Consider the following 25671-nt stretch of genomic DNA (forward strand, 5'->3'; position numbering starts at 1 on the left):
TTCTTAAATATTGCCATTTATTTCCCCTGATAATGAACATCCATCTTTCATGTTTCCCCAGGACGACTGTCAGAAAATGGCGAACTTCCTGGAAGAGGCCCTCATCAAGCAGCGCTCCCCTCTGAACTGACCGCAGCTCCTGAGTGGATAATTCTCTGGAATATGGTAGCAGGAGGCTCTGGAATATGGTAGCAGGAGGCTTGTGAATGGGACGGGGAGGTGACACAGAGTTACTGCTCCAGGGGTGTGGCCTGGGAGTGGCTATTTGTGACATCCAGCCCCTGCGGGGACGAGGCGGCACTGGGAACCATGGAAGAACCTCCAACGTCAAGGCAATAAAGGAGAAGAGAACTTACTGTTAAGATGAGGCAAGCTTGATGCCTTCTTGGTGGCCAATGGATTAATTGAATGGCAGACGTCCCACCTGTGTGATTTGTGATCAGGGGTGGACTGACCAATTGGAAACTCGGGCACTGCCCAAGGGCCCGGGGTCAGTAGGGGGCCCCATGAGATGCCCCTGGTACCTTTTTTTCATAGGCTTTTTTGAGTTTGGGCAAGGACACAGGGGCCTCATGATCCCCTATTGCCCGGGGGCCCCCATGAGTTGTCACTCCTCCCCTGTTTGTGATCCATCAGTAGTCTCCGCTTATCAGACGGGTGTCCTTGTGCTCTTTTCTGTTACTTAGGCCGGCCATACACGGGGTCGATTTTCGAACGCTTTTTCGTTCAAAAAATCAGACCTAAGAATAATCGGCCGATTTTCGCTCAGTTAGTGGGGCAATGGCACCGGCCGATTTTCCTGGTTCCTCCCCATTTGCATTGGAAAATTCATGAAAACGACCGATTTTCGAAATCATTGCTGGCACCATCGGATTACAGAACGAACGATCGTTCAGAGTTCGACCCGTGTATGGCCTGCTTTACTGCTACAAGTATTAGTGACCCCACATTTCCAGGAAGGGAAGAAACTAGTTCATGATCCAGTCGAACTGGTTAAATTGCTTCAAACATCTGAAGAAAAGCATTTTTCCCGAATTGTTCATAATTGCACGGCCAGCTGGTAAAATCCCTATTTTATCTGTGCCCCGAGGAAGTGAGACTCCTTTTGTGAGCCTGAGATAATTTACATTTTATGTATAGTTGGCCCCTAGTGCTGCCATAACACCCCAATACCTGAAACACGTGACTGTCAGAGCTGGTGTGTATGAAACACCCAAGGATTACATAGAGGGGGGCATTGTCTCTCACATATCACATTAGGCAGTTGCACATTCTCCAATGTTGAATTGAATCTCAGTTGGTGTAAATGAATTGATGGAACATTAATATGAAGGTGGTTAGGACTGCTTAGAAAGTTTGCTCAGCACTTTACAATACAATTCAGTACAGAAGGAATAGGAGGGCCCGGTTCGTGGAGCTTACAATCTAAAGGAAGGGGGAGGGGATATAAAAGGTGATAGCTACGGTGGATGATCTGGTGGAGGTGATTCAAGTTCAGTTCTTAGGTGGAGGTGGGGTAGGCTTCCCTAAATAAGTGAGTTTTCAAAGATCGCCTAAAGGCAGCCAGGGTGGGGGGTTGACTGGACATACTGTGGTAGGGAGTTCCAGAGGATGGGGGAGGCTCTGGAAAAGTCCTGGAGGCGAGCGTGGGAGGAGGTGATGAGGGAGCTAGAGAGAAAGAGGTCTTGGGAGGAGCGGAGCGGGCAATATCTGCAGATATCTCTAATTAGCTGTGTAATAAATGATTGGGCTGTACCAGTGGCATAATTTGATAGATTTGGGCCCCGGTTTAGGATATTAAGCAGGGCCCCTGAACTTTACTTCATCTCCACATCTTACATAGCCTATGCAGCACAGTGGCCCACAGTTCCTCTCCACATCTTACATAGCCTATGCAGCACAGTGGCTCACAGTTCCTCTCCACATCTTACATAGCCTATGCAGCACAGTGGCCCACAGTTCCTCTCCACATCTTACATAGCCTATGCAGCACAGTGGCCCACAGTTCCTCTCCACATCTTACATAGCCTATGCAGCACAGTGGCTCACAGTTCCTCTCCACATCTTACATAGCCTATGCAGCACAGTGACCCACAGTTCCTCTCCACATTTTACAGAGCCTATGCAGCACAGTGGCCCACAGTTCCTCTCCACATCTTACATAGCATATGCAGCACAGTGGCTCACAGTTCCTCTCCACATCTTACATAGCATATGCAGCACAGTGGCCCACAGTTCCTCTCCACATCTTACATAGCATATGCAGCACAGTGGCTCACAGTTCCTCTCCACATCTTACATAGCATATGCAGCACAGTGGCCCACAGTTCCTCTCCACATCTTACATAGCATATGCAGCACAGTGGCTCACAGTTCCTCTCCACATCTTACATAGCATATGCAGCACAGTGGCCCACAGTTCCTCTCCACATCTTACATAGCATATGCAGCACAGTGGCTCACAGTTCCTCTCCACATCTTACATAGCATATGCAGCACAGTGGCCCACAGTTCCTCTCCACATCTTACATAGCCTATGCAGCACAGTGGCCCACAGTTCCTCTCCACATCTTACATAGCATATGCAGCACAGTGGCCCACAGTTCCTCTCCACTTCTTACATAGCCTATGCAGCACGAAACGCGTAGGGAGGGCTTGCGGTGGCGTCACGTCCGCTTATTGGAACGCAAGTGGAACACAAACCAGCATTCCTGGTTTCAGTTTGCATGTAGTGGTTAAATGCTTAGCACTTCCGCCTGGCAGCACTGGGGTTGTTGTTTCGAATCCCAACCATGGCACCACCTGCCTGGAGTTTTCATGTTCTCCCTGTGCCTGCATGGGTTTCCTCCGGGTAGTCCGGTTTCCTCCCACACTACAAAGACATGCTGGGAGGTGAATTGGCTGCTGTCTAAATTGGCAGTACTATGGTTGTTGTGTTGAATCCCAACCACGGCACCACCTGCCTGGAGTTTGCATGTTCTCCTGTGCCTGCGTGGGTTTCCTCCGGGTACTCAGGTTTCCTTCCACACTCCAAAGACATGCTGGTAGGTTAATTGGCTCCTGTCTAAATAGGCAGTACTAGGGTTGTTGTGTCGAATCCCAACCACGGCACCACCTGCCTGGAGTTTGCATGGTCTCCCTGTGCCTGTCTGGGTTTTCTCCTGGTACTCCAGTTTCCTCCCTCACTACAAAGACATGCTGGTAGGTGAATTGGCCCCTGTCTAGATTGTCCCTAGTATGTGTATGTATGAATGTGAATTAAGGACCTTAGATTGTACGCTCCTCGGGGGCGGGGACTGATGGGAATGTACAATATATATGTAAAGCGCGGCGTACATTGACAGCGCTATATAAGTACCTGAAATAAATAAATATCCCCTGCTTCCAGGAGAAGAGATGGAGACTCGCACTTTCTTGGGGTGATATTGATGGAGAAAATATTTAATTATGGCTAGAGAAGGCCCCATGGGCTCCCCAGAAGCAGGGGCCCGGTGACGACCACAAACTTTGTCACCCCTGTTCCTGTCCCACTTAGCGGTCCTGGATCCAGCACTGTATCACCTCCACATAATCCGGATATAAATCAGGGACCACATTGTTACTGCCAGGATGGAGACTATTATTTCATTCCAGATTCTGTGATACGATGTATAACATAATAATGATTCTGCCCCAGGGGGGTCATACTGCTTCTCCACCTAGCTGAGTACTCCACCATTAACCAGGTGACAGGGAGGTGCTGTACCTGAAGGAAAGGCAGCAGCGGGAGAGTGAGAAGGAGTGAGCAATGCGAGGCCAAGAGAGAGGAAGAATGAGGGCAATGCTGTGCCAATAAGGAGGAGCGAGGGCAATGCTGTGCCAATAAGGAGGAGTGAGGGCAATGCTGTGCCAATAAGGAGGAGTGAGGGCAATGCTGTGCCAATAAGGAGGAGTGAGGGCAATGCTGTGCCAATAAGGAGGAGGTGTAAGGGCAATACTAAACCAAAAGGAGGGGAGTGAGGGCAACGCTGTGCCAATGAGGAGGAGTGAGGGCAATGCTGTGCCAATAAGGAGGAGGTGTAAGGGCAATACTAAACCAAAAGGAGGGGAGTGAGGGCAACGCTGTGCCAATGAGGAGGAGTGAGGGCAATGCTGTGCCTCTAAAGAGGAGGAGGAGAAGTGAGGGCAGCAGTGGGACAGCAAGAAGGAGTGAGGGCAATGCTGTGCCAATAAGGAGGAGTGAGGGCAATGCTGTGCCAATAAGGAGGAGTGAGGGCAATGCTGTGCCAATGAGGAGGAGTGAGGGCAATGCTGTGCCAATGAGGAGGAGTGAGGGCAATGCTGTGCCAATAAGGAGGAGGTGTAAGGGCAATACTAAACCAAAAGGAGGGGAGTGAGGGCAACGCTGTGCCAATGAGGAGGAGTGAGGGCAATGCTGTGCCAATAAGGAGGAGTGAGGGCAATGCTGTGCCAATAAGGAGGAGTGAGGGCAATGCTGTGCCAATAAGAAGGAGTGAGGGCAATGCTGTGCCACTAAGGAGGAGGAGGAGAAGTTAGGGCAGCCATGTGACAGCAAGAAGGAGTGAGGGCAATGCTGTGCCAATAAGGAAGAGTAATGGTAATGCTGTGCCAATAAAGAGGAGAAGGAGAAGTGAGGGCAGCAGTGGGACAGCAAGAAGGAGTGAGGGCAATGCTGTGCCAATGAGGAGGAGTAATGGCAATGCTGTGCCAATGAGGAGGAGTGAGGGCAATGCTGTGCCAATAAGGAGGAGGTGAAGGGCAATACTAGACCAAAAGGAGGGGAGTGAGGGCAATGCTGCACCTATAAGGAAGAGTGAGGGCAATGCTGTGCCAATAGGGAGGAGGAGTGAGGGAAATACTAGACCAATAAGGAGGGCGATTGAGGACAATGCTGTGCCAATAGGGGGGATAAGTGAGGGAAATACTAGACCAATAAGGGAGGAGGAATGAGGGTGATGCCCTCACTCCTCCACTTTATTGGCACAGCAATACTAGACCAATAAGGAGGAGGAATGAGGGTGATGCTGTGTCAATAAGGATGAGAAGTGAGGGCAATGCTGTGCCAATAAGGAGGAGGAGTAAAGGCAATTCTTTACAAGTGAGGAGGAGGAGTAGGGTCAATGATGTGCCACTAAAGGTGGAGGAGTGAGGGCAATGCTATTCCAATAAGAAGGCAGAATGAGGGCAATGCTGTGCCAATAACGAGGAGCAGGAGCGAGGGTAGCAGTGAAACTGTGAGAAGAAGAAGTAAGGGCAGCAGTGGGACAGTGGGAGGGAATGGGGGCAATGCTGTGCCAATTAGGAGGAGTGAAGAACAAAATGTGTCAATGAAGAGGAGGCAAAAGGCAGCAGTGGGACAAAGAAAAAGGAGGAGGAATAAGGACAATGCTGTGCTAATAAGGTAGAGGAGGTTTCGGGGCAATGCTGGGCCAATATGGCAGAGAAATGAGAGCATCCATGGGACAGTGAGGAGGAGTAAAAACTGTCCTGGAAAAATGATGAGGTGTAAGGGCATGGAAAAACAGTGATAATAAATAAGGAGGCATTCTCTGCATTAGGACAGTGCAATAAAGCAGTAAGGGCAGTGCTGGGGCAATAGAATGACGTGGTAAAGGCAGCGCTGGAGTAATAGAATAGAACGGTAAGGGCAGCATTGGAGCAACAGAATGGAGTTGTAAGGGCAGTGCTGGGGCAATAGAATGGAGCGGTAAGGGCAGTGCTGGAGCAATAAAATGGAGCAGTAAGAGCAGTGCTGGAGCAATAGAATGGAGTAGTAAGGGCAGCGCTAGAGCAATAGAATAGAGCAGGAAGGCCAGTGTTGGAGCAATAGAATGGAGCAGTAAGGGCAGCACTGGGGCAACAGAATGGAGTAGTAAGGGCAGCGCTGGAGCAAAAGAATGGAGCGGTAAGGGCAGCACTGGGGAAACAGAATGGAGCAGTAAGGGCAGTGTTGGAGCAATAGAATGGAGTTGTAAGGGCAGCGCTGGGGAAACAGAATGGAGCGGTAAAGGCAGCGTTGGAGCAATAGAATGGAGTTGTAAGGGCAGCGCTGGGGAAACAGAATGGAGCGGTAAAGGCAGCGTTGGAGCAATAGAATGGAGTTGTAAGGGCAGCACTGGGGAAACAGAATGGAGCGGTAAGGGCAGCGTTGGAGCAATAGAATGGAGCGGTAAGGGCAGCACTGGGGCAATAGAATGGAGCGGTAAGGGCAGCACTGGGGCAATAGAATGGAGTTGTAAAGGCAGCACTGGGGCAATAGAATGGAGCTGTAAGGGCAGCGCTGGGGCAATAGAATGGAGCAGTAAGGGCAGCGCTGGGGCAATAGAATGGAGCAGTAAGGACAGTGCAGGGATGGGGAATTGAAGTGTACTTGCAGACATCTGAGCTGAAGAATTCTAGTATTTTGCCATTTCCATACATGATTCCTCTCGCCAATGAGACAAAATAATATGACATTGTTCTGGTGATTTTATAGCACTGTAACATTATTTTTTTGCTTTTGATATTTTTTTTCATACATACATGTGAAATCTTTCATTAGAAATGTTATACCTGTCATGTGACTAGTTGAAACACTTTTCTATGAAGGTGGAGATTACTGTAGAATACAGAGAAGTCACATGCATGTCATTTATAACATGGAAACTTGGTGTCAGTTTACATGCAGGGAAACCCGCGTGTAACAATCTGTGTCCTATCACTCATCTCCCGCCCTCTGCAAGTCTGAGTTTCATTTATGGCTCCTATCAGATTTGTAGCAACATTGTATCAATAAAATGAGATCTAAAATGTATGTTTCGGTGTTATTTATTGTTAAAGCTGTACACTAATGCATTCATTTATGATTTTTGTTATATCTGCCTAAAGTATAGCTAAAGCCAACAATAGAATGGAGCTGTAAGGGCAGTGCTGGAGCAATAGAATGGAGCTGTGTGGGCAGCACTGTGGAAATAGAATGGAGCTGTAAGGGCAGCGCTGGGGCAATAGAATGGAGCAGTAAGGGCAGCGCTGAGGCAATGGAATGGAGCTGTAAGGGCAGCGCTGGGGCAATAGAATGGAGCTGTAAGGGCAGCGCTGGGGCAATAGAATGGAGCGATAACGGCAGTGTTGGAGCAATAGAATGGAGCTGTAAGGGCAGTGCTGGGGCAATAGAATGGAGCGGTATGGGCAGCGTTGGAGCAATAGAATGGAGCGGTATGGGCAGCGTTGGAGCAATAGAATGGAGCGGTATGGGCAGCGTTGGAGCAATAGAATGGAGCGGTAAGGGCAGCGTTGGAGCAATAGAATGGAGCGGTAAGGGCAGCGTTGGAGCAATAGAATGGAGCGGTAAGGGCAGCGCTAGAGCAATACAATGGAGCGGTAAGGGCAGCATTGGAGCAATAGAATGGAGTGGCAAGGGCAGCACTAGAGCAATAGAATGGAGCAGTAAGGGCAGCGTTGGAGCAATAGAATGGAGTTGCAAGGGCAGCGTTGGAGCAATAGAATGGAGCGATAAGGGCAGCGTTGGAACAAAAGAATGGAGTGGTAAGGGCAGCGCTAGAGAAATAGAATGAAGTGGTAAGGGCAGCACTGGGGCAACAGACAGGCCTATAAAACCTTCACTTACACCCCCATCCCCCCCCCCTCCCGGTTTCAATATAAAATTAAAATTTAAATACCTATTGTGAGATCCAGTGATGTCATCACTAGGTCTGTCTGCTGGTTATTGTTCCGAATTTGGTTGGAGGGGCCGGCAATGCCATAGAATTCTACATCAGATTTTCTTTCAAGAGCATTACATAAAAGAACACATCCCAAGGATCCCTTTAGAAATGCATGCTCCTCCCTGCTTACCACTGGATGCTGCAGATTGCAACTGTGCAATCTGCTAATCAGTTGCTTGAGCATGCACATCTAAAGGGATGCCAGGGATGTGTTCTTTCATACAATGCTTGTTTGCAAAGTAAGTTAGTAGCTGCGAGAGGCAGAAAAGACTATATGAATCAGGAGGAGAAAGGATTGATTGATGAGGGTGGTATCAATATGGCTGCTGCAGCTTCTAAGGGTTGTTCAAGAGACATGCAAGTTTGGAGGAAATAGAGAGTTATCAGTTTCAGCAGAGGAGAAAACTTGCTACAAGTGTAGGGTAAGGCTGGAGTACACCTTTAAGAACTACAAGTAGCGTTCTGAGTAATCTATTGGCCGTGCAACTAAGAATCAGTGCAAGATCTTTGTTTTCCCTAGCAGGCACACTGTATAGTCTGTATGGAGCCATTCATCCTGATCTGCAGGCAGAGGAGTGCAACAGAACTTGGGAGTGATGTAGCGTTTTTTAAATGGACTCACATGATGCTGATGGTCCCCCAAGAGGGGAGCTTTTGGAACCTTTTCAACACTTTCTAACCATGAATTGCCAATATTTAACAAGTGCAGCACCCCCCCGACCCCCAGAGGCATGGTGGTAACCCCGGGTTAGATTACTTGGGCATAGTGGGATATGTAGAGATGTGGGCATCACTCACTTTTGGATGAAACAAAAAGGATTTTATGACTCACAGTCAACGGGAGAGAGAGTTAGGGAGGTAGATATTGAGAACTAAAGCAGAACTCCATCACGTCACCTGTCTCAGCACAGGAAAAGGGGCCATTAAGTCGCATCTGACGCTCCTGGGTTTTAGCATCCTTCTGTGAACAATGCGATCAGCAGCCATTTATCTCAAGAAGAGGCACCCAGCTCCCACCCATGAGGTTCTAGCATAAAGTCCATCCTGCAGAAACCTTCAGTAGGATCTACCTCTGGGTCGCCATCTTGATTCATATCTTCTTCAGGAGGGTCAACCAACCTCCATGGGACTCCATCCTGCCTCCACTGAAGATCAGCAGCTCCAGGTCTCAGCTCCTGGCCTCCTCAGGCAGGCAGGCCTAAAGTAACAGCTCCGTCACATGCACCCTTCCCAGGCCAGAGCCGGGGGGGGGGGGGGGGGGGGGGGAGAGAGCTTGCATCAGCCAACCCCAAATATCTATACCCTTTCCCATAATGCACCATTGGCACACTGGCTACTCTAAGACCTTACAGTAATACTAGAGTTGACAGGGAACCCTACTGAAATATGTACTGACAGCCAGGCTGAACATAGGGGAAGCTGTACAAGACATAGACTGCAGATTGGCATTGGATGACTGCAACCATTCAGCACTAAATTTAAAGACACTCCTGCTTAAGTCAGGGCAGCTACACAAGGATGCAAGTTGGATGATATACACTATATTGTCAAAAGTATTGGCCCCGCCCTCCAAATCATATGATTCAGGTGTTCCAATCCCCTCCATATCATGTGATTCAGGTGTTCCAGTCCCCTCCATATCATGTGATTCAGGTGTTCCAGTCCCCTCCATATCATGAGATTCAGGTGTTCCAATCCCCTCCATATCATGTGATTAAGGTGTTCCAGTCCCCTCCATATCATGAGATTCAGGTGTTCCAATCCCCTCCATATCATGTGATTCAGGTGTTCCAGTCCCCTCCATATCATGAGATTCAGGTGCTCCAATCCCCTACCAATCATGTGATTCGGGTGTTCCAATCCCCTCCATGGTCACAGGTGTATACAATCAAGCCCCTAGGCATGCAGACTGCTTCTACAAACATTGGTGAAAGAATGGGTCGCTCTCAGGAGCTCAGTGAGTCCAAGCGTGGTCCCGTGATAGGTGGCCACCTGGGCAATAAGTCCATCCGTGACATTTCCTGGCTACTAAATATTCCACGCTCAACTGTTAGTGGGATTATAACAAAGTGGAAGCAACTGGGAACAACAGCCACTCAGCCAACAAGTGGTAGGCCACGTCACATGACAGGGCGGGGTCAGCGCATGCTGAAGCGCACAGTGCGCAGAAGTCGCCAACTGTCTGCAGAGTCAATAGCTAAAGACCTCCAAACTTGGTGTGGCCTTCAGATGAGCCCAACAACAGTGCAAAGAGAGCTTCATGGAATGGGTTTCCATGGCCGAGCAGCTGCATCCAAGCCTTCCATCACCAAGTGCAATGCAAAGCGTCGGATGCCGTGGTGTAAAGCACGCCGCCACTGGAGAGCCTCTAGAGCAGAGGAGACGTGTTCTCTGGAGTGATCAATCATGCTTCTCTGTCTGGCAATCCGATGGACGTGTCTGGAACCTGTCACTTCCATTATGCTATCACAAATGGTGTATTTAGGTTTTGTGCTGCCCTAGGAAAAGACCTGGAACATAATAAATAAAGGAAATATATATATTTAAAAACTATGGATATGAACACTATGGATACACTACGGATACTTAGTGGCAGGTTCTCTTTAGGCAATATTAGTTTCCATGACTGCCCCATCTCAGTGTAATCAGTCTGTGTATACTGGGCTGCAATTATCCCATACACCAACACACCGTGTATCTGCAGGCTTTCCTGTGGGAAGATAATTGCTGTGTAAACATGTCATCCCCTGAGATGGCAGAGGAGGTTTGTTATTCAGAAAAAAACTAAATCATGTAGAGGGACTCAAATCATGGAACATTTTTATTTCCTGTATATAAATTCCCTGCTGACAGCAAGCAGCTGCAGATACTCATGTAGGCTGTGCCACATCCTCCGACCAATAGAAATTATAAGATAGATAGATAGATAGATAGATAGATAGATAGATAGATAGATAGATAGATAGATAGATAGATAGATAGATAGATAGATATGAGATAGATAGATAGATAGATAGATAGATAGATAGAGAGATAGAGAGATAGATAGATAATAGATAGATAGATAGATAGATAGATAGATAGATAATAGATAGATAGATAATAGATAGATAGATAGATAGATAGATAGATAGATAGATAGATAGATAGATAGATAATAGATAGATAGATAGATAGATAGATAATAGATAGATAATAGATAGATAGATAGATAGATAGATAGATAGATAGATAGATAGATAGATAGATATGAGATAGATAGATAGATAGATAGATAGATAGATAGATAGATAGATAGATGATAGATAGATAGATAATAGATAGATAGATAGATAGATAATAGATAGATAGATAGATAGATAGATAGATAGATAATAGATAGATAGATAATAGATAGATAGATAGATAGATAGATAGATAGATAGATAGATAGATAGATAGATAATAGATAGATAGATATGAGATAGATAGATAGATAGATAGATAGATAGATAGATAGATAGATAATAGATAGATAGATAGATAGATAGATAGATAGATAGATAGATAGACACAAGCGATATACTACGTAGAGACAGGGGCAGACTGACAACTCATGGGGCCCCCGGGCAATAGGGGATCATGGGGCCCCTGTGTCCTTGCCCAAATTCAAAAAAGCCTATGAAAAAAGGTACCAGGGGCATCTCATGGGGCCCCCTACTGACCCCGGGCCCTTGGGCAGTGCCTGAGTTTCCAAATGGTCAGTCTGCCCCTGGGTAGAGAGATACTAGCCATCAGCCAACAATTTATGACCACCCACCTAATATTGAGTAGGCCCCCATTTTGCTGCCAAAACAGCCCTGGCCACCACTAGCCCTCTGAAGGTACTCTGTGGAATCTGGCACCAAGCCATCAGTAGCAGATCCTTTAAGTCCTGCAAGTTGTGAGGTGGGGCCTCCATGGAAGTTACAGCACATCCCAGAGATGATCGATTGGATTGAGATCTGAAGAATTTTGGGGTCAAGTCAGCACCTCAAACTCATTGTGTTCCTGAAACCATTCTTGAACCATGTCTGCAGTGTGGCAGGGCACCTGATCCTGCTGAAAGAGGCCACTGCCATCAGGGAGTATCGTTTCCATGAAGCGGTGTACTTGGTCACCAACAATGTTTATAGATAGGTGCAGGGGCGGACTGACCATTTGGAAACTGCCCGAGGGCCTGGGGTCAGTAGGGGGCCCCATAAGATGCCCCTGGTACCTTTTTCATAGGCTTTTTTAAGTTTGGGCAAGGACACAGGGGCCCCATGATCCCCTATTGCCCGGGGGGCCCATGAGTTGTCAGTCCGCCCCTGGATAGGTGGTACCTTTCAGGAGACATCCGCAGGAATGGCGGGACGCAAGGTTTCCCAGCAGTACATTGCCCAAAGTGTCACACTGCCTCCTCCGGCTTGTCTTCTTCCCATACTGCATCCTGGTCCCGTCTCTTCCCCGGGTAAGCGATGCACACACCTCCAGCCCCCCATACTGCATCCAGGTGCCGTCTATTCTCCGGGTAAGCGATGCACACCCCCCCAGCCCCCCATACTGCATACAGGTGCCGTCTCTGCCCCAGGTAAGCGATGCACACACCTCCAGCCCCCCATACTGCATCCTGGTGCCGTCTATTCCCCATGTAAGCGATGCACACCCCCCCAGCCCCCCATACTGCATCCAGGTCCCGTTTCTTCCCCGGGTAAGCGATGCACACACCTCCAGCCCCCAATACTGCATCCAGGTCCCGTTTCTTCCCCGGGTAAGCGATGCACACACCTCCAGCCCCCCATACTGCATCCTGGTCCCGTCTCTTTCGCAGGTAAGCGATGCACACACCCCCAGCCCCCCATACTCATCCTGGTGCCGTCTCTTCCCCGGGTATGTGATGCACACACCTCCAGCCCCCCATACTCCATCCTGGTCCCGTCTCTTCCCCAGGTAAGCGATGCACACACCTCCAGCCCCCCATACTGCATCCTGGTCCTGTCACTTTCGCAGGTAAGCGATGCACACACCCCCAGCCCCCCATACTCATCCTGGTGCCATCTATTCCCCGGGTAAGCGATGCACACACCCCCAGCCCCCCATACTCATCCTGGTGCCATCTATTCCCCGGGTAAGCGATGCACACACCCCCAGCCCCCCATACTCATCCTGGTGCCATCTATTCCCTAGGTAAGTGATGCACACACCTCCAGCCCCCCATACTGCATCCTGGTGCTGTCTATTCCCCAGGTATGTGATGCACACACCTCCAGCCCCCCGTACTCATCCTGGTGCTGTCTATTCCCCAGGTAAGCGATGCACACACCTCCAGCCCCCCATACTGCATCCTGGTCCTGTCACTTTCGCAGGTAAGCGATGCACACACCCCCAGCCCCCCATACTCATCCTGGTGCCGTCTATTCCCCAGGTAAGCGATGCACACACCTCCAGCCCCCCATACTGCATCCTGGTCCTGTCACTTTCGCAGGTAAGCGATGCACACACCCCCAGCCCCCCATACTCATCCTGGTGCCATCTATTCCCCGGGTAAGCGATGCACACACCCCCAGCCCCCCATACTCATCCTGGTGCCATCTATTCCCCGGGTAAGCGATGCACACACCCCCAGCCCCCCATACTCATCCTGGTCCTGTCACTTTCGCAGGTAAGCGATGCACACACCCCCAGCCCCCCATACTCATCCTGGTGCCATCTATTCCCCGGGTAAGCGATGCACACACCCCCAGCCCCCCATACTCATCCTGGTGCCATCTATTCCCCGGGTAAGCGATGCACACACCCCCAGCCCCCCATACTCATCCTGGTGCCATCTATTCCCTGGGTAAGCGATGCACACACCCCCAGCCCCCCATACTGCATCCATGTGCCATCTCTTCCCTAGGTAAGTGATGCACACACCTCCAGCCCCCCATACTGCATCCTGGTGCTGTCTATTCCCCAGGTATGTGATGCACACACCTCCAGCCCCCCGTACTCATCCTGGTGCTGTCTATTCCCCAGGTAAGCGATGCACACACCTCCAGCCCCCCATACTGCATCCTGGTGCCGTCTATTCCCCAGGTAAGCGATGCACACCCCCCCAGCCCCCCATACTGCATCCAGGTGCTGTCTCTTCCCCAGGTAAGCATTGCACACACCTCCAGTCATCCACATGATATAAAAGAAAATGTGATTCCCCAGACAAGGCCACCCTCTTCTGTTGCTCCGTGGTGCGGTTCTGATGCTCATGTATCCATTGTAGGCACTTTTGGCTGTGGACATGGCCAGTATGGGCACCCTGGCTGGTCTGCGGCTACACAGCAAACTGCCATGCCCATTTTTTTGCTTTAAATACATCAACTTCACGGACAACATGTTCATTAGCCACAGAAACCCAGAACAAGTGGGTTTCTAGAGGAGTTTTTTAGTTGAGAAGACGCTCTAACATTGAAAAACGCGGTAAAAAGTTTTTGGACTTTTTTGGAGCAAAACTTTTCTTGTGTGTTAAAAAACGCTGAAAACCGCAAAACACAGCTAAACGCTAATGCAAAAATGCTGTAAAACTCGCATTTTTAACGTGACTTTACACAGCTAATGCTACCAGCATTATTAGAACGCCTCGTGTGCATGGAGTCTAACAGCTGAGCGTGGATTATTAAGTAGCAAGGAAATGTCACGAATGGACTTATTGCACAGGTGGTAACCTATCACGGGACCACGCTTGGAGTCACTGAGCTCCTGAGAGCTTGATTTTATACACTTGTGGCCATGGAGGGGATTAGAACACCTGAATCTAATGATTTGGAAGACTGGCCCAATACTTTTGGCAATATAGTGTGTATACAGTATCTCCCAGAAGTGAGTCCCCCCCCTCACATTTTTGTGAGTCCCCCTCTATCTTTTCATGTGACAACACTGACACTTTGCTACAATGTGACGTAGTCAGTGTACAGCTTGTATAACATGTACATTTGCTGTCCCCTCAAAATGACTCAACACACAGCAATTATTGTCTAAACCGCTGGCAACAAAAGTGAGTCCACCCCTAAGTGACAAGGTCCAAATTGGACCCAATTAGCCATTTTCCCTCCCCGGTTTCATGTGACTCGTTAGTGTTACAAGGTCTCAGGTGTGTTAAATTTGGTGTTATCGCTCTTATTCTCTCATACTGGTCACTGGAAGTTCAACATGGCACCTCATGGCAAAGAACTCTCTGAGGATCTGAAAAAAAGAATTGTTTCTCTACATCAGTGGTTCTCAACCTTTCTAATGCCGCGACCCCTTAATACAGTTCCTCATGTTGTGGTGACCCCCAACCATAAAATTATTTTCGTTGCTACTTCATAACTGTAATTTTGCAGTGGGAGGACTAGTGCCACATCATTGGTGTCAGTGGAAGGAGTAGTGCCCCATCACTGATGTCAGTGGGAGGACTAGTGCCCATCGTTGGTGTCAGTGGGGGGAATAGTGCCCCATCGTTGGTGTCAGTGGGGGGAATAGTGCCCCATCGTTGGTACCAGTGGGGGGAATAGTGCCCCATCGTTGGTGTCAGTGGGGGGAATAGTGCCCCATCGTTGGTGTCAGTGGGGGGAATAGTGCCCCATCGTTGGTGTCAGTGGGGGGAATAGTGCCCCATCGTTGGTGTCAGTGGGGGGAATAGTGCCCCATCGTTGGTGTCAGTGGGGGGAATAGTGCCCCATCGTTGGTGTCATTGGGAGGAATAGTGCCCCATCGTTGGTGTCATTGGGGGGAATAGTGCCCCATCGTTGGTGTCAGTGGGGGAAATAGTGCCCCATCGTTGGTGTCAGTGGGAGGAATAGAGCCCCAACGTTGGTGTCAGTGGGGGGAATAGTGCCCCAACGTTGGTGTCAGTGGGGGGAATAGTGCCCCATTGTTGGTGTCAGTGGGGGAATAGTGCCCCATCATTGGTGTCAGTGGGAGGAATAGTGCCCCATCATTGGTGTCAGTGGGAGGAATAGTGCCCCATCATTGGTGTCAGTGGGAGGAATAGTGCCCCATCATTGGTGTCAGTGGGAGGAATAGTGCTCCATCATTGGTGTCAGTGGGAGGAATAGTGCCCCATCATTGGTGTCAGTGGGGGGAATAGTGCCCCATCATTGGTGTCAGTGGGGGGAATAGTGCCCCATCATTGGTGTCAGTGGGGGGAATAGTGCCACATCATTGGTGTCAGTGGGGGGAATAGTGCCCCATCATTGGTGTCAGTGGGGGGAATAGTGCCCCATCATTGGTGTCAGTGGGGGGAATAGTGCCCCATCATTGGTGTCAGTGGGGGGAATAGAGCCCCATCATTGGTGTCAGTGGGGGGAATAGAGCCCCATCATTGGTGTCAGTGGGGGGAATAGTGCCCCATCATTGGTGTCAGTGGGGGGAATAGTGCCCCATCATTGGTATCAGTGGGGGGAATAGTGCCCCATCATTGGTGTCAGTGGGGGGAATAGTGCCCCATCATTGGTGTCAGTGGGGGGAATAGTGCCCCATCATTGGTGTCAGTGGGGGGAATAGTGCCCCATCATTGGTGTCAGTGGGGGGAATAGTGCCCCATCATTGGTGTCAGTGGGGGGAATAGTGCCCCATCATTGGTGTCAGTGGGGGGAATAGTGCCCCATCATTGGTGTCAGTGGGGGGAATAGTGCCCCATCTTTGGGGTCAGGGGGGGGAATAGTGCCCCATCGTTGGTGTCGGTGGGGGGAGGAATAGTGCCCCATCATTGGTGTCAGTGGGGGGAATAGTGCCCCATCATTGGTGTCAGTGGGGGGAATAGTGCCCCATCATTGGTGTCAGTGGGAGGAATAGTGCCCCATCATTGGTGTCAGTGGGAGGAATAGTGCCCCATCATTGATGTCAGTGTGGTGGAGGGGGAAATAGTGCCCCATCTTTGGGGTCAGGGGGGGGAATAGTGTCCCATCGTTGGTGTCGGTGGGGGGAGGAATAGTGCCCCATTCTTGGTGTCAGTGGGGGGGAGGAATAGTGCCTCATCGTTGGTGTCAGTGGGGGGGAGGAATAGTGCCGCATCGTTGGTGTCAGTGGGGGGGAGGAATAGTGCCCCATCGTTGGTGTCAGTGGGGGGGAGGAATAGTGCCCCATCATTGGTGTCAGTGTGGGGGGGGGAGGAAATAGTGCCCCATCATTGGTGTCAGTGGGAGAAATAGTGCCCCATTGTTGGTATTAGTCACACAAATGATGGGGCACTATTCCTCCCACTGACACCAATGATACTTACCTTGCTGACCCCTGCTCCAGCCTGGGCTCGCTCTCTCACTTACCTGTCAGCTGTCTTCCTTCTCTGGCCGCTCTCCTCTTCACTTACTCCGGCAGTTCCCTCGATCTTCTTAGATCTACGCGCGCTGCCGCTCGGCTCCTCCTCTCCAAGCTCCACCTCCTCGCCGGTGATTGGCCGCCTGTGTGCCTCTCCTGAGCTACAGTTCCGGTGGCCAATCAGCGGCGAGGAGGCGGAGTTGTTGAGGGATCCCGGAGGTGTGGCCAGGTGACAGGGCAGCGTGTCATCCCGCCCACACATCGACTGAGTCAGAGGAGCGGTGTCTCGGTTCCTAAGACCATCGGAAATATGTGTTTTCCGATGGTCTTAGGCGACCCCTGGGAAATGGTCATTCGACCCCCAAAGGGGTCGGGACCCCCAGGTTGAGAACCGCTGCTCTACATAAAGATGGCCGAGGCTATAAGAAGATTGCCAAGACCCTGAAACTGATCTGCAGCACGGTGGCCAAGACCATCCAGCGGTGTAACAGGACAGGTTCAACTCAGAACAGGCCTCACCATGGTCCACCAAAGAAGTTGAGTGCACGTGCTCAGCGTCATATCCAGAGGTTGTCTTTGGGAAATAGACGTATGAGTGCTGCCAGCATTGCTGCAGAGGTTGAAGGGGTGGGGGGGGGGGGGGTCAGCCTGTCAGTGCTCAGACCATACGCCACACACTGCATCAAATTGGTCTGCATGGCTTTCGTCCCAGAAGGAAGCCTCTTCTAAAGATGATGACCAAGAAAGCCCGCAAACAGTTTGCTGAAGACAAGCAGACTAAGGACATGGATTACTGGAACCATGTCCTGTGGTCTGATGACACCAAGATCAACTGTTTTGGTTCAGATGGTGTCAAGTATGTGTGGTGGCAACCAGGTGAGGAGTACAAAGACAAGTGTGTCTTGCCTACAGTCAAGCATGGTGATGGAAGTGTCATGGCCTGGGGCTGCATGGTGGTGGGAGTGTCATGGTCTGTGGCTGCATGGTGGTGGGAGTGTCATGGACTGGGGCTGCATGGTGGTGGGAGTGTCATGGTCTGTGGCTGCATGGTGGTGGGAGTGTCATGGTCTGGGGCTGCATGAGTGCTGCCAGCACTGGGGGGCTACAGTTCATTGAGGGAACCATGAATGCCAACATGTACTGTGACATACTGAACCAGAGCATGATCCCCTCCCTTCGGAAACTGGGCCACAGGGCAGTATTCCAACATAACGACCCCAAACACACCTCCAAGACCACCACTGCCTTGCTAAAGAAGCTGAGGGTTAGGTGATGGACTGGCCAAGCATGTCTCCAGACCTAAACCCTATTGAGCCTCTGTGGGGCATCCTCAAATGGAAGGTGGAGGAGCGCAAGGTCTCTAACATCTTCCAGCTCTGTGATGTCGTCATGGAGGAGGGGAAGAGGACTCCAGTGGCAACCTGTGAAGCTCTGGTGACCTCCATGCCCAAGAGGGTTAAGGCAGTGCTGGAAAATAATGGCGGCCACACAAAATATTGACACTTTGAGCCCAATTTGGACCTTGTCACTTAGGGGTGGACTCACTTTTGTTGCCAGCGGGTTAGACATGAATGGCGGTGTGTTGAGTTATTTTGAGGGGACAGCAAATGTACATGTTATACAAGTTGTACACTGACTACGTCACATTGTATCAAAGTGTCATTTCTTCAGTGTTGTCACATGAAAAGAGAGAATCAAATATTTACAAAAATGTGAGGGGGGGGGGGGGGACTCAGTTCTGTGAGATACTCTACATACTGAACATATGAAGATGTTAAGGTTCTTAAATCTGAAAAACAGGCAAACAGCTAAATCTGCAGATGAAATACATATATGGAAGTTGTTTCACCTGCCAAAGGATTGTCTTTTTGTCCATACAGCTCTGGGATTTACACAGCTCTGCCACACAGTACAGCCCTTTATGGCAGGAGAGGGGACCTGAGCTTTCTCCGCTGCAGATTCATTGACAAGTTTCTCCCTACTTCACCTCACTCTGTGATTGGACAGTGAAAGGAGAAGCAGCAGACTGAAACTCATCTCTCTGTCACTCTGATTTTTCCTCCTATCAGCACACCAGATTGGCTCCTTGGGCTGCTTCTTCCCTCCCAGAGCTCTGCTGTACAGGGAATGAAAAAGATTGCTACCAAGTCCACTTGGGGTGCTTACACACAGAGCCAGCACCAGCATTGGGCAGCTACCTTAGGGTGCCAGGAAGGGGGTGGGGTGTTGGTAGAATCCAAATCCCCAGCCACAAATTTAATCTTGTTGTACCCAACTGTCAGCTTTCAATGTGGAAATGATACAAGCGACTGAGAAGCCACTGATCACTTCCACACCTGCCACAATGTGACGCCCCCCACCACCAACATGCATCCACCCTGCCATGTTTACCAGGCTCCCATCTGCGGGCCCTGTGCTGTCATGGGGGGGGGGGGGGTCGCTGGGAAAGACAAAGGGAGCTCAATGAACATCCGTCTGGTGAGCCTCCTTCCTGAGCCAGGAACGCCACTTACTGAACCGGCGCTGTCGCTCTCCGGGGGCAGTGCTCGGGGAAGCAGCTGGCGGAACGGGATCTGTGTTCCATATTGGTCCCCCATGTGATAGCAATAAAAGTTATGTAAAATAAATAAAGAAATAGAGAAAGAAATACAATAAGGAATGAAAATATAAAACAAAATAAAAAAAAAAAACTAAAAAAAGTTTTAACATTTTAGAGCCCCCCCCCCATACACACATACACAAAATGCAAGGGCTGTGGCGCCTGCGATTGCCCTACACATGTTATAAATCACCGCACATGCCGGAGTGAGAGCAATAATTATAGCACCAGAACTGCTGCATGAAACAAAAACTGAGGGCCTTGCGTGTGAACTCATGAAACTAAACTGATGGCCTGTATGGGTCTCTTAAAGTGTTACTAAACCCTGGACCCTGCATTCATTATATCAGGTCTCCCGGGACCCTGCATTCACTATAACCGGTCTCCCCGGACCCCGCATTCACTATAACCGGTCTCCCCGGACCCCGCATTCACTATAACCGGTCTCCCTGGACCCCGCATTCACTATAACCGGTCTCTCCGGACCCCGCATTCACTATATCTGGTCTCCCCGGACCCCGCATTCACTATATCTGGTCTCCGCGGACCCTGCATTCACTATGTCCACTCTCCCCAGACCCCGCATTCACTAGCAATACTACTGACACCAATGATGGGGCACTATTCCTCCCACTGACACCAATGATGGGGCACTATTCCCCCCACTGATACCAATGATGGGGCACTATTCCTCCCACTGACACCAATGATGGGGCACTATTCCCCCCACTGATACCAATGATGGGGCACTATTCCTCCCACTGATACAAATGATGGGGCATTATTCCTCCCACTGATACCAATGATGGGGCACTATTACTTCCACTAACACCAATGATGGGGCACTATTCCTCCCACTGATACAAATGATGGGGCACTATTCCTCCCACTGACACCAATGATGGGGCACTATTCCTCCCACTGATACAAATGATGGGGCATTATTCCTCCCACTGACACCAATGATGGGGCACTATTCCTCCCACTGATACAAATGATGGGGTATTATTCCTCCCACTGACACCAATGATGGGGCACTATTACTTCCACTAACACCAATGATGGGGCACTATTCCTCCCACTGATACCAATGATGGGACACTATTCCTACCACTGATACCAATGATGGGGCACTATTCCCCCCACTGATACCAATGATGGGGCACTATTCCTCCCACTGACATCAATGATGGGACACTATTCCTCCCACTGATACCAATGATGGGGCACTATTCCTCCCACTGATACCAATGATGGGGCACTATTCCTCCCACTGACATCAATGATAGGGCACTATTCCTCCCACTGACATCAATGATAGGGCACTATTCCTCCCACTGACACCAATGATGGGGCACTATTCCTCCCACTGACATCAATGATAGGGCACTATTCCTCCCACTGACACCAATGATGGGACACTATTCCTCCCACTGACATCAATGATGGGACACTATTCCTCCCACTGACACCAATGATGGGGCACTATTCCTCCCACTGATACTAATGATGGAGCACTATTCCTCCCACTGACATCAATGATGGGACACTATTCCTCCCACTGACACCAATGATGGGGCACTATTCCTCCCATTGATACCAATGATGGGATACTATTCCTCCCACTGATACCAATGATGGAGCACTATTCCTCCCACTGACACCAATGATGGGGCACTATTCCTCCCATTGATACCAATGATGGGATACTATTCCTCCCACTGATACCAATGATGGAGCACTATTCCTCCCACTGATACCAATGATGGGGCACTATTCCGCCCACTGATACCAATGATGGGATACTATTCCTCCCGCTGACACCAATGATGGGGCACTATTCCTCCCACTGACACCAATGATGGGGCACTATTCCTCCCGCTGACACCAATGATGGGGCACTATTCCTCCCACTGATACCAATGATGGGGCACTATTCCTCCCACTGATACCAATGATGGGGCACTATTCCTCCCATTGATACCAATGATGGGGCACTATTCCTCCCACTGATACCAATGATGGGGCACTATTCCTCCCACTGACACCAATGATGGGGCACTATTCCTCCCATTGAAACTAATGATGGGGCACAATTCCTCCCACTGATACCAATGATGGGACACTATTCCTCCCATTGATACCAATGATGGAGGCACTATTCCTCCCACTGACACCAATGATGGGGCACTATTCCTCCCATTGAAACTAATGATGGGGCACAATTCCTCCCACTGACACCAACAATGGGGCTCTATTCCTCCCACTGACACCAATGATGGGGCACTATTCCTCCCACTGACACCAATGATGGGGCACTATTCCTCCCACTGACACCAAGGATGGGGCACTATTTCTCTCACTGATACCATTGATGGGGCACTATTCCTTCCATTAACACCAATGATGGGGCACTATTCCTCCCACTGACACCAATGATGGAGCACTATTCCTCCCACTGATACCAATGACGGGGCACTATTCCTCCCACTGACACCAATGATGTGGCACTATTCCCCTCACTGATACCAATGATGGGGCACTGTTCCTCCCACTGACACCAATGATGGGACACTATTCCTCCCACTGATACCAATGATGGGGCACTATTCCTCCCACTGACACCAATGATGGGGCACTATTCCTCCCACTGACACCAATGATGGGGCACTATTCCTCCCACTGATACCAATGATGGGGCACTATTCCTCCCACTGACACCAATGATGGGGCACTATTCCTCCCACTGACACCAATGATGGGGCACTATTCCTCCCACTGATACCACTTGGATTTAAATGAATGGGCTACTTTAATACAACACATATGCAATACTGTATTGTAATGATGTGGACGGGCCCTCGGGGAATGCAGAGCTCCATTATTTGTGCCTGTTACCTCTGTCTAGAATTCAGCTTTAATTCCTGATTTAAACCCAATATCTAACCCTTCCATCAGGTCGACGTTCTGCCTCGTTCAGGCCGTTCACTCGGTCAGAAATACTTAGTTCCAACTATAATTAGTAGGTGGTGAAATCTGCAGCATAATGGCTCCATCCTTGTCTACCATCTGTGTCCCCACATACAACATTTTTCCTTCACCGCACGAGGTCAAACGTGAGTAGGGCGTCGTTCCAAAACACACACCGCGGCCGCAGCAAGGTCGCTGCAAAAATAGCATTTGTTACAACATAACGTTGGCTGGAATGCAAACAGAAGAGTGAAAGAGAAGCAGCGTGCATGCCAGGACCCCTCCATTACTGTGTGTTCCAGAACTATCTGTTCATACCCTTCTAGGGGCCCCAAACACAGCCAAATACATTCACTTGTTGAAGTTCAGTGGATATAAAAAGTCTACACACCCCTGTCAAAGTGTCAGGTTTCTATGATGTAAAAAAATAAGACAAAGATTATTAATTTCAGAATTTTTTCCACCTTTAATGTGACCTATAAACTTTACAATTCAGTCGAAAAACAAACTGAAATCTTTTAGGGGGGGGGGAGTAAACATAAAATAACTAAAATAATGTGGTTGCGTAAGTGTGCACACCCTCTTATAACTGGGGATGTAGCTGTGTTTAGATTACAGGGGCGGACTGACCATTTGGAAACTCGGGCACGACCCAGGGTCAGTAGGGGGCCCCATGAAATGCCGCTGGTACCTTTTTCATAGGCTTTTTTGAGTTTGGGCAAGGACAGAGGGGCCCCATGATCCCCTATTGCCTGGGGGCCCCATGAGTTGTCAGTCCGCCCCTAGTTCAGAATTAAACAATCACATTCAAAATCATGTTAAATAAGAGTCAGTACACACCCGCCATTATTTAAATTAACCCCAAATAAAGTTCAGCTGTTCTAGTAGGTCTTTCCTGACATTTTCTTAGTTGCATCCTACAGCAAAAGCAATGGTCCGCAGAGAGCTTCCCAAGCATCAGAGGGTCTCATTGTTAATAGGTATCAGTCAGAAGAAGGGTACAAAAGAATTTCCAAGGCACTAGATATACCATGGAATACAGTGAAGACAGTCATCATTAAATGCAGAAAATAAGGCGCAACAGTGACGTCAGCAAGAAATTGACGTCCCTCCAAAATGAAAAAACGAGAAAAAAACTGGTCTGGGAGGCGGCCAAGAGGCCTACAGCAACATTAAAGGAGCTGCAGGAATATCTGGCAAGTACTAGCTGTATGGTACATGTGACAACAATCTCCCGTGTTCTTCATATGTCTGGGCTATGGGGTAGAGTGGCAAGATGGAAGCCTTTTCTTACAAAGAAAATCATCCAAGCCCGGCTAAATTTTACAAAAACACATCTGAAGTCTCCCAAAAGCATCTGGGAAAATGTGTTCTGGTCTAATGAAACCAAGGTTGAACTTTTTGGCCATGATTCCAAAAGATACGTTTGGCTCAAAAACAACACTGTACATCACCAAAAGAACACCATACCCACTGTGAAGCGTGGTGGTGGCAGCATTTTGCTTTGGGGCTCTTTTTCTTCTGCTGGAACTGGGGCCTTAGTCAAAGTAGAGGGAATTATGAACAGTTCCTGTCAGGGTCCGCCGCGGCGTCTCGTCCGGTGCATGCGCAGTCTCGGCGGCTCGCGCCGGGATACGGGCACTAGGTCCCGCGGCTGAGGGAGACTCGCGCATGCGCAGTAGGCGCCGCAAGTACACGCTGGGCGGCCAATGACAGCGCAGGGCGCGGTATTTAAAGATGCCCTGCGCTGTCACAAATCACCGCAAGGTCTATCCTGTTACCTGAGTTCCTGTACCCCTGTGAGTGAGTTATTTTGACCTGGATTGCCCTGACTACGCTGCCTTCTCCTGCTTTTGACCCGGATTGTTCTGACTACGTTGCCTTCTCCTGTCCTGACCCCCGGCTTGTTTGACCTCTCTGCAGACTGACCTTTCCTATACTGACCCTGCGTGTGACCTGACTATTTTTTGCCTGCCGATTCTGTACCTCGCTGCCCCACGGTGACAACTGGCTAGTTTGACTATGATCCGTCCATCCATCCATCCTGCCTGGGCCTGCTCACATCTGGCTCTCCTCCTGTATCCATCCCCGGAGGTTCCCTCTGCTACGGGTGGGATTGCTCGGAGGTCGTGACCTGGTCCTGGTCTGCTTCAAGTCCATCCCCACCATCAGGGGCCCTGGTGAACACACAGACCGGGACTTAGACTCCACGCTCCGGGTGATTCCTGTCCAGTGGGCTGCCAGAGGCACCACCTGGCGGATCCATAACAGTTCCAAATACCGGTCAATATCGGCACAAAACCTTCAGGCTTCTGCTAGAAAGCTGAACATGAAGAGGAACTTCATCTTTCAGGAAGACAACAACCCAAAGCATCCATCCACAGAAACCTGACATTTTAACAGGGGCGTGTAGACTTTATATCCACTGTAGATTGCATCTAAAGCCTGCCATAGATGGATCAAAATTCAACCAGTTCAGCAGGGACCAGATGAAACTCGATCCATCCATGGTTGTTTCTGCTAGGGAGAAGTCGATCTAATGACCGGTTTCTCTCAAACAGAAAATTCTTGTTTAATCAGCGCTGCAGCCATTCAGTGAAGGAGTCCCAGCTGTCAGAATACAATAGCACAGCGGTGAAGATTCCACTATCCACCTTCATCCTCCATCCGTCTTTTTTGATTAGTCGGCTGGCTGATCACAAAATTAGAGTAATCTACTGTATGGCCAAATGTATGTTTTACGTAAAGCAGGCAGCTGTTCAGGCCAGATACAAGCAATACAAAGTATTTCCCCACTGTATAAAGGAAGGAATATGTTGCATACCGCATAGGAGTTATTTCTACCATGTTTGATTTTTTTTTTTTACTTTGAAAAAACGAGGGAATATGGTACATACTGCATAGACCAGCAATGGGTAAACTACGGCCCGCGGAGCTAGGCTCCCGCTAGGCTCCTCTCACAGTCTGCCCTGAAGACCGGTGTAGCATGAAAATCTGTCTCCTATGAGGATCTGTCCCCCTCGACGTATCTGCGCATGTGCCGGAGATCGCCGATCGGCTGCTAATGCCTGAAACTGGCACATGCGCAGATACGTCGAGGGGGACAGATGCTCATAGGAGACAGAT

At 49.5% G+C, this 25671-nt stretch overlaps 1 protein-coding gene across 6 annotated transcripts in view; it reads left to right on the forward strand.

Annotated features, from left to right (window-relative positions):
- The window catches only part of NRBP2 (nuclear receptor binding protein 2), a 141305-nt gene extending 134512 nt beyond the window's left edge, over nt 1–6793 (forward strand). For 3 of the 6 annotated variants that reach the window (XM_089662727.1, XM_089662728.1, XM_089662726.1), the window contains one exon: nt 62–6793. In XM_089662727.1, the coding sequence (XP_089518853.1) occupies nt 62–130 (69 nt within the window). In that variant the 3' untranslated portion in view covers nt 131–6793. The remainder of the gene's footprint in view (nt 1–61) is intronic. The other 3 variants (XR_016308501.1, XR_016308502.1, XR_016308500.1) reach the window with 3 other exon arrangements.
- The last annotated feature ends 18878 nt before the right edge of the window (nt 6794–25671 follow it).

Source organism: Staurois parvus, unplaced genomic scaffold (assembly GCF_062004578.1).
Source record: "Staurois parvus isolate SC_StPar_1 unplaced genomic scaffold, SC_StPar_1.0 ptg001528l, whole genome shotgun sequence".
Lineage (NCBI taxonomy): Eukaryota > Metazoa > Chordata > Amphibia > Anura > Ranidae > Staurois > Staurois parvus.